At 36.1% G+C, this 10,000-nt stretch overlaps 1 protein-coding gene across 3 annotated transcripts in view; it reads right to left on the bottom strand.

The window, feature by feature from the left end:
• LOC124430655 (lachesin-like) overlaps positions 1–10,000 on the bottom strand; it is a 272,933-nt gene that overhangs the window by 245,012 nt on the left and 17,921 nt on the right. The window contains exons 1-2 of one of the 3 annotated variants that reach the window (XM_046977562.1): positions 4,502–4,897; positions 3,777–4,231 (exon numbers count right to left, since the gene is read on the bottom strand). The exons of 1 other annotated variant lie outside the window; for it this stretch is intronic. In XM_046977562.1, the coding sequence (XP_046833518.1) occupies positions 3,777–4,113 (337 nt within the window). In that variant the 5' untranslated portion in view covers positions 4,114–4,231; positions 4,502–4,897. Of the gene's footprint in view, positions 1–3,776; positions 4,898–10,000 lie in introns of those variants that run through there. One more of the 3 variants, XM_046977560.1, reaches the window with a different exon arrangement.

The raw sequence follows: 10,000 nt of genomic DNA, 5'->3' as shown, positions 1-10,000 counted from the left end.
AAGCCACTCTCTTCTCCCTGTGCAGGTCACCCTTCTTTCTCGAGTTACGTTCGATGCAATTACGAAAAAAGGGAGAAAGGGAAAAGAAAAGGAAAGAGAAAAAATGTCGATGAGCTTTTCACAAATAATTCGATTGCACATTTGAACAAAAGATAAAAAGAATAAAAAAGAATTCCTTGCGATAATAACAAAAAAAAAGAAAAAAGAAAAGAAGTTTTTCTTTTCTCTCTCTCTCTTTCTCTCTCACATACACACACACACACACACGCACACAAGAAATAAAAGTACAACGAAGTCGCAAGAAAGAAAGAGATAGAAAGAAAAAAGAAAATAAAATGAAAGGAAAGAAAGATAGAAACTAACGCGTGACGCCACAAAAATTCGTTCCGGTGATTACAAGAAGGGAAACTTTTCTTTTTTTATATCCTCTTTCTAGGACCACCCACCATGTACGATCATCCACGGTTTAGCCCCTTTAACGACACTTTGGTGAGGGTAGAACGAGAGAAAAGCCAACTATTTCTTTCTCTCTCTCTCTCTCTCTCTCTCTCTCTCTCTCTCTCTCTCTCTCTTTCTCTCTCTCTCTTTCTTTGCGGAATAACAACGTATGGAAATCTTTCGTATTTTCGACACGTACTGCGTGGAAACCTCGCAGGAGGACATTAGATATTAGATTTAGCGCGCTTACAACTGTCGTTCTACCTAATTAGGGGTGCCTTCGGTCTCGGACCCCACTCGAAACAGATGGCCACCCTTAGGCTATGAGATAATTCCGTAGAGAGAACGGTCGAATCGAAGGAGGGTAAAGGGGACGTTCGTTGGAACGTCGAGGGAGGAGTTGGAAGGTCGAAATGGGATGACTACAACGAGGAGGAGAAGGGGAAGGAGGAGAAAGGGAAGGAGGTGGAAGAGAAGAGAAGAGGATAGGAGAGGAGAGGATAGGAGGGCTCAAATTCTGGGATCAAAATGCACGCAGAGGGCCAATTCGCGAGGCGACTGTTGTTATCGGGCTCCTTTAATAATTCATCGAAATTAGATAACCTCGTGGCGCCGTTATCGAGATTACCGGCACACATATACGAAGAACAGGTTCCCTTGCCTATGTCTGTGTATATATCTATGTTGTATACGTGTAAGCTGGTAAAGGCAATCGTCGGTGAGCGACTAAAGCTGTTTTATTCCCCGTTCAAACTGGGATCTGATATCAAGACAATGAGAGGGGTGCCTTCTACATTCTCTCTCTCTCTCTCTCTCTCTCTTTCTCTTTTGGTATCCATCTATCTGTCTATCTATACCTTATCCAGCAAAGGTCCCTAAGAGATTGCACTCGAGGGCAGTAACATGCGAATTGAATGACCACCGTATAAAATTCACATCCACGAACGGCGACCGCCAACCGGAATGATAATAGCCTCTCCATCCCGATTTCAAGACCGGCAATCTGTGCGACGGAAACTCGTAAAAACGATTGGATTTGGAAATCACGAGCGGAGAGAGAAACAGAGAAAGAGGGAGAGAGAGAGAGAGAGAGAGAGAGAGAGAGAGAGGAAGGAAGAGGAAAAAGAGGTCGCTTAATGCGCACACATTGTTTTCTATTCCTTTTCTTTTGGCATGTTGTACGCAAGCAAAAAAAAAGAAGAGTGAAAGAGAGAGAGAGAGATAGAGATAGATAGATAGATATAGACTATGTTTTGTAGACGAAAATGATGATAGTCGTCCTAGATCGATTGAATTTTTGTAAGAATTTTCATCAAGACTTTTCATTTTCTGCATAATAATTATTTAAAAAAAGAGAATAACGAAGGATTTATTTTTGAGCGAAATCTAACGCAAAAATAAAACGTAAGAAAAGCAACGAATCGTTCGATGTACGAGCAAGAGTCGGCGGAAGTATCGTATTTGCATGCGCTCTTCTGAAAAAAAAAAAAATAAATAAAAAGAAAAGAAAAGATAAAAAAAAAAAGAAAAGAAGAAAAAAATATTTATCGCCCCTGAGGTTTCGTGGTAACGCCTCGCTTATGAATTATGCATGCTGAAACATGAAGCTTGTTGCGAGCCTGCTCATCTCTAACGTTCGAGCGCAATTTTAGCGAGATCGTCAATATAAAATCGTTTTGACGATAAGTCGTTAAGGTTATATACATTATAGAACATAACGCTAAATCTTGTGATTTTGATTCCTTCCTTGAGATTAAATACTTCTAATATTTTCTAATAGGAATAAGATTTAATTCACGAAGTATTAGATGAATATATTATATAAATTAACATTGACAATCAATTATCGGATATCTTAAAACTTTCAAACATCATTATTATTAAATTAAATCGAATGAATATTCCCAGTGATCGACATGAAATATTAAGAATCTAGAAGCACAATGTGAATTTTCCCAAGAAAATACTATTTTCGAATATTATTAAATACGAGCGATCAGATGTTACTGATAAATCGGCAGCGTGAATAATTTAATCTACCTATCGTACTAATTATCCGACGAAATACTCCAAATAATGTATTATGCGTTAATGGACAAGCACATATATGTAATATACAATTATATACATATGTATATATATATATATATATATATATATATATATATATATATATATAAATTATAGATATACACATATTCATAGAAAATTATTAGCGACAAACTGTAATTCCCTGCGAACACCTCGCGAAACGGAGGTTGTCACTTTTCCGATTTTAACGTGACCGAAATTAAATCCGAGATTACGTGCTGATCGTATGAAGCGCGCTTAAATCGTCGTACAAACGGTCACGCTTGTCGCACGCGATCTACGCTTGTGCGTGGCTATGTGCTCGAGGGTGAAAAGTGAAGAGGGGTCGGTGAACAAGCAGAGGGTAACAGAAGAGGAAGGGTGAGTACATTGTACGCCGATCGTGATAAACTTTGCGATATACGTAAACGTTGATTGACCACCGTCAGGTGGTTCCCATGGACCTGTCTATTCGAGATTTGCGAAAAGGATCACGATAATACGATATTTCACTGTTGCCGATCTATCGTTCGATTTATTGTTTAAAAAATAGGCCGCGGTGAAACGTTCTATTATCCGGAAATCCCATTGGAAAAGATGACTTTTCGATCGATTGCCAAATAAACAACAAACTTCTATAGCTCCATGACTCAAAAATTAATTTCGTTAATTTATTTTAGATGAAAAATTTAAAAAAAAAAAAAAAAAAAAAAAAAAAAAAAAAAAAAAACAAATTATAAATAGGATCTGTTTGTTCTTACAAATTATAAATTTTTATAAATGATTTTTCGATCAAACGATCGTTTCGAATAATACTTTTTTACGATCAATCGATAAAATTAGTTTTCTCCATCAACCTGATTGCTCAACATAGTAGATAATTCATATTACGATAGTCCAATCGATATTCCACATTTGGCATACGGTAATTAATCGAGAGATCCGGTCGAATTAACAAAGTAATTTCAAATGTTAACACTCTCTAAACAGCTATTAACATACATGGTAATAGTAACAAACTAAAGGACAGAGAAAGAAAAATATTGAAATATGGATATGCAAATATTCAGACGTTCGGATTGATTCCGAAAAAATGAAGAGAAAAAAAAAAAAAAGAAAAAAAGGAAGAGAAAAAAAATATTCCCAGCGATAACTCTTCTTCTTGTTCGAGAATACGCATACAAATCGGAACTCCCACGAGAGAGTATGTTCGCCGTACAAACAACGAAAGGGGACACTTGGTAAAAGTAAATAAAAGAAATTTTTACCGGTTGTGAATGCCGCGTAAGTTGACTGTCCATCCTGCATGAGAATGCAAACGAAGAAGATAAAAAGTGTGGCCATCCTTGGTAGAATATAAATCGGGAAACTTCTCTTCTTCTTGATACGACGAAGCGATGAAAATGATGTATCGATGAAAGTAGTAGTAGTAGTAGTAGTAGTAGTAGTAGTAGTAGTAGTAATAGTAGTAGAAGACGAAGAATTAGAGATTTGTAGATCATTATCTTCATCACCCGCGTACGCGTCACTCGTCAATACGGCAGAAGATTCCGGTCGGCATTCACACGCGAGCCGTTCACCATCGAAGTCTCTGAGTTCAGGCATCGCGACCTCTCTTTTTTCTTCGATCCGATCGAAGGTAAAAGCTTTCTTCTTAGCACCGATTTCGATCCTTGATCTCTCGCGTCTTCTTTCGTGAAACTTCGAGCATGGCCGTGAAGAACTGATGGAAGAACGATCGTCGTAATAATAATAACGAGCTTCCATTTTATTCTATTTCTTTATAATCTTTTTTTCTCGTACTTTTATCTATATATTATCTTCTCTTTCGCACGAAATAAAAAAAGCAAAAAAAACATAAACGAGCGATCGATCACCTTACGATCTCAAATGGTCTTTCTTTCTTTCTTTCTCTCTCTCTCTCTCTCACTCTCTCTCTCACTCTCTCTCTTTCTCTCTCTCTCTCTCTCTTTCTCTCTCTCTCTCTCTCTACCTTTTTCTTATAATTTCACACAATTTTGTAAAAGATCACGTCCGTCCCAGGCATCCTAAGAACTATTAGGAATGGGAAAGCACCTAAATACGAAATGAAAATTTGAGGATCGATCGATCGACCGATCGATCGATCGATCGATAAAAATCCCAAGATTTTCGAAAGGCTTTGAAATACGACGACTAGTCGTAGAATCGAGTTGAATTATTTCGATTATTAGAATGAACGAATGAATTCTTTGCGAATTGGAACGATTTTAAAATCGGTTATTTAAACGCGACGGTCGAAGAATGAAACGTTCTCGTAAATACACGCGTCGTGCTTGCTGCTGCACGCTCGGGACGCCCGGCGTCGACTGGCGTCCTCGCCCTCGAGGGGGGAGCCACAACTAGATCTCGACTCGAGTCGGAGTTGCGTCTCGACGCAGCACACGCCGTTCGGCTCTCACGGCGCATATCTCCACCCCCCACCCTCTAACGGAGAACTACCCTTCACCCCTTACCCTCGAGCAAGCCAATCGCTGTGTACGAGTCGCCGCCCATCGCGTCGCGTAGGCGGCGCCGACTTCTCGAATTAAGATTTTCGACTTTTCCTTCGGTACCTCTATCCCCTTCTCTTTACCCCGTTCACTTCGGCCCACTCACTCTTCTCTCTCTCTCTCTCTCTCTCTCTTTCTCTCTCTTTTCTGATATGTCTCGACCTATGCTAGGTCCATGGATTCACTGCGAACTCTCGCGAGATAGAAACCGATCCTTCGAGAGTCCACGCGACTCTAGTCTTTGACTTTTTAGGTGTGTATTTATCACACAGGTAATCACATTTATTGGTTATATGTTCTTGTTTAAATGAGAGAGTGGAAATTGTCGTAATGTCGAATCGATATAATTTTACATTATTAGGTATTTCTTCACTTTGACTTTAATTGATCTCATGTTTCTATCTTTTTTCGTTCTATATATAGATAATATATAATATTCTAAATAAAAATAATATAAAACGTATTGCATTTAACACAAAAAAGAAGAGCGTAATTATTTCAAATACTTATCGCGATATCATAAATATAAAATTGCCTGTAAAAATCTGAAAATAATTCAATCCATTTTTCATTATTATTTCTATAATAGATATTAATTATAATCGATTAAAATTATATGCTATGATAAATCTTAAAAAGCCTTTTGAAATTATCGACATGAGATTGATAAAATGATAAGAACAATTTCGAACAACGAAAATTTCGATCGGCAAAATTCTTTTCAAGTTTTCCCCATTGTATAATAGCTACATACGATGAAAAGGAGATTATAGAGCTATAAAAGCAGGGAAGGGGGCAGAAGGGGAGGTAGGGAATGTGGACTAATTTAAAATGACTCTTCGTCTGAAAATACGACGGGGAATTACACGCTTGTTTGCGAAAGTCTCGGAGAAGCATGTAAGCTGATTATATATGATCGTTCGGATTCGATATCTCGAGATTTTTACTAGACTCATAAAAAGAAAGAAAAAGAAAAGAAAATAAAATAAAATAAAATAAAATAAAATAAAAAAAAAAGAAATTCAAATCTCACTAACACGCACTTACATACTTACGTATTTTTATCGATGAAAATTATCTTGAATACAGGATAGATATTCCATCGGATTAAGTTCATCTCTTTTGATCGTCCAAATATACTAAATATACTAGAAAGTATTTAATTTATGACAAAGGACAAAAAATAAAAAATAATTTTCATTCGTCATGATAAACGTTTATATATACATATTATTATATATTATTATTATTATTATTGTTATTATTATTATTATTTAAATCAAAGAAGATAAAGATGAAACGAGCGAGTCAGATAAAACACCCTTTATATCATTACCGTACCGCTCAAGGTGCCACGAAAAGTTTCCTATTAGTAATGCCTAAACTCCGTTCGGCTTATCGAAAGTTTCAAGGCAATAGATCCAGCTTCTATTATCAGAATATCGTCCTTGAACAGAAGGCAAGGACGAAGAAGAGTAGTAGCTCTCGTATCTTCCACCCTCCCATTTTCTCTTTCTCTTTCGTTCTCTTTGGAAGGGTAGCTAGTTGGAGAATCGAAAGGGAGCTTCAAGTAAGATAGAAATAGAGTAGGAGAAGGAGGAGAAGTATGAGAAGGAGAAAGAGGAAGAGAAAGAGGAGAAGAAGAAGAAGAAGAAGGAAGGGAAGCTTTCATTTCGTTGATGTAAGTTTGAAGGTTCGTAGGTTTGATGGGCATCGTGTCTGAGCTTGTCCATTGATACCCTCAAGCGGAAGGAAGGTAAACCAGGCTCTCGAAAACGGAAAACCCGCACCATATCGTACCGCACCGCACTGCACCGCACTGTACCGCACCTTCTTCTTCTTCTTCTTCTTCTTCTTCTTCTTCTCTCCACTCTTCGGTTTCATCCTTGAAATCTCTGCTTCCACCTCCATCTCCACCTCCGCCTCATCCTCGTTCTACCTTCGGGCTAGATTGACATCTCCGTTATCGCTTTTGAGAAATTTTCCTCTTCGAACAATTAAACGGCTCTATTGGCTTCCACTTTGAGTAACAGTAGCTCGCGTCGTTCGACCAAACTTTCGAGATTATGAAAGACTCGAATGTGAAGAACATGTTCTCTCTCTTTCTTTCTCTCTCTCTCTCTCTCTCTCTCTCTCTCTCTCTCTCTCTCTTTCTTTCCCTTTCTCTCTTTGTCTTTGATGTGGCGAGATCATGAAAAGGGACGAGTAACTTTCTCGACAAAGATTTTGTACTTTAAGTACTCAATCGCGTTTTCAATGTTTACTGATAAAGTTACGAGGCTTCGGTGAGTTTTGAAGAAAAAGAAAAGAACGAAAAAAAAAAAAAAAAAAAAAAGAAAAAAGAAAGACAGAAAAAAAAACGAAAAAGAAAAGAGCGAAAGAAGAAGAAGAAAAAAATAAAGAAAGCAATACAGATTGTTAATAAATGATAATAAACGATTCAACGGAACATTAATGTTCCTATCCATTTTCATGAAGTTCGTATTCATTACGAGAAAGCGATAACATTATCTGTAATAGCTCTTCTACGGTAATGAAACTTGCAACTAAATTAACGAGCTCGTTGATAGGTACATTTAATCGATTTGTACTATACAAATATAATCACGTACTCTTTCTTCTTTTAATCATCTTTGAGCTTTAAATAAAATCTCTCTCTCTCTCTCTCTCTCTCTCTCTCTTTTTCTCTGTATCTAGGTAAAAAGAAATAATATAAAATGTGACATATTAAAGATGGAAGGATGTGATCAGAGGGAAAAAAACATAAAAAACCTTTTTTCATTCTTGTATGTATCTGAATTTTTTACTTTTAATTTTATCCATTCCCAAAAATGATTTTCCCTTCTTTCAATAAACTGAAAAATTCCTACTCTGAATGTATTCAAAATAATCGTCCCTTTTCTCTCTCTCTCTCTCTCTCTCTCTCTCTCTCTCTCTCTCTCTCTCTCTCTCTCTCTCTCTCTGTCTTTTTATCATTTCTAGATTTTGTTTGATTTAAAATGAACAAAAGCTATTCTTAAGTTATATTTAATTGAATACATTACTTTCGAAAGAATAGACAAAAATGATGAAAAAGGAAGAGAGACAGAAAACAAATCGAATGAACTCGTAAGCTACATAAGTAAAAGAAAAAAAAAATCATTATCGGATTGTAGTACCAAGAAAATGAAAAGGAAGAGAGGTACTAATGAAATAATTGTCGAAACGTCTCTTTTCGAATATCTGTCTCGATTCGCAAAATAGCATTATCGCTGTTCGAGCAGGCTCCTTGCACAACCAAGCAAGAAAAACTCTGTCTATTTCTCTCACTCTTTGTCTGTCTGTCTGTCTCTCTCTCTCTCTCTTTCTCTCTTTCTCTCTTTCTCTCTTTACTGTAATCCATTAGACAATCGTACTTTCGAGACTTCAAGCTCTACAGCCAATTAAGATTCAATACAATCGATGAGGAAACTATTCAAACGATGAAACAATCGGAATGTAATTGCGTCCTCCCAATCTCGCTCAACGGCAATTCATTTACCATATGCCAGCAGCCTTCTCCTAACTATACCCTCTTAACTATCCCAACCCTCTCCCCTACGCTCCCCTTATTTCCGTCTTCCTCGTAACAATCGGTATTGCCATTTTCTTATCAACCGCATACACATTCTTACGTCCTTAAACCCGTTTTGTCTCGAGAAAATCTTATACTTAAAAAAAAATTTATATTCCCTCCCTCATAACTCCACCCTGTCAAACTCTCCAACTCTCTCCTCTCTTTCATTTTCTTTCTCTTTTTTTGCTTTTCTTCTTCTTCTTCTTCTACTTCTTGTTTCTTCTTTTTTTCTTTTCTTTTCTTTTCTTTTTTTTTCTTTTCTTTTCTTTTCTTTCTTTTTTATCTTACGACGTGTACCACTCCCACGAGAATAGTACAGGGAAAGGTTTGCTTTCTTACCCTCAGGGAATTATGTAATTACCGACTTACATCTCAGAAATATTTCGCCCTGCGTATGATTAACGAGAGTTTTCCTTCTTTTAGACGCGACCGATCGAACGCGATAAAATCGAAATTATTATAAAATGGCCTTGATGATAACTTTGGGTAATGCTTAAACGAAAGATTCGGAGGTACGAAAACTGTCAGAAAAAAAAAAAAAAAAAAAAAAAAAAAATATAATATAAAGTAGTGACACGTTAAAGGGGAATAAAAAAAAAAAAAAAAAAAAATGAGAAAGTAAAATGTAAGAAATTAATTAATGAAACAAATTTGATCAAAATTTAATATACAAATAAGTTCGTAATCCTATATACTTTACATAATGGAAGAATAAATGAATAGAAATAGTAAACGATAAATCATATCAATGAGTAACATATTTCAACAATTATCTTACAACGATCATTCATTAATTTATTCATACTATTCATTCAAATTATTAATTAAGAATTTTGCCTTTATTCTTCTCGAATTACAAAAGAAAATATTTATTTTCCAATCGTTCTTTCCAATAACCATTCCCATCGTACTGTCGACAAATACTCTCTTCTTCAACTGCAATATTCTTCGATCAACGATCGGATAAAGAAGTTATAGATTGCAATTTATTTGCAATTGCACCAATTGCAGAAAAAAAAAGAAAAAAGAAAAAGCTCGAGAACCTTTCACGAAAGAGAGTTCGATCAATTAACGCGACGTAAATACCACGAATGAATGAGTTGTTGACTAACAAAGAAAAAGAAAAATATATACAAATACATACATACATACATATATATATATATATATATATATATATATATATAAATATACATATTTGAATTGTGAAAAAGAAAAAGGAAGATAAAGAAAAGCGGAAAACGAAACGCGAGTTGCATCGATCGAGTTCGATGAGGTAATAAAATTGTTTGAATAACGCGATAAAAACGTGCCGCTCAAAAACTTGCCTTTCTAAAGTGTCGACGAGAACGATGCCTATCGCCGA

The sequence above is a fragment of the Vespa crabro genome, chromosome 19 (genome assembly GCF_910589235.1).
Source record: "Vespa crabro chromosome 19, iyVesCrab1.2, whole genome shotgun sequence".
NCBI lineage: Eukaryota > Metazoa > Arthropoda > Insecta > Hymenoptera > Vespidae > Vespa > Vespa crabro.
Note: the sequence above shows the minus strand (reverse complement) of the source record. Positions and strands in the feature narration are given on the sequence as shown.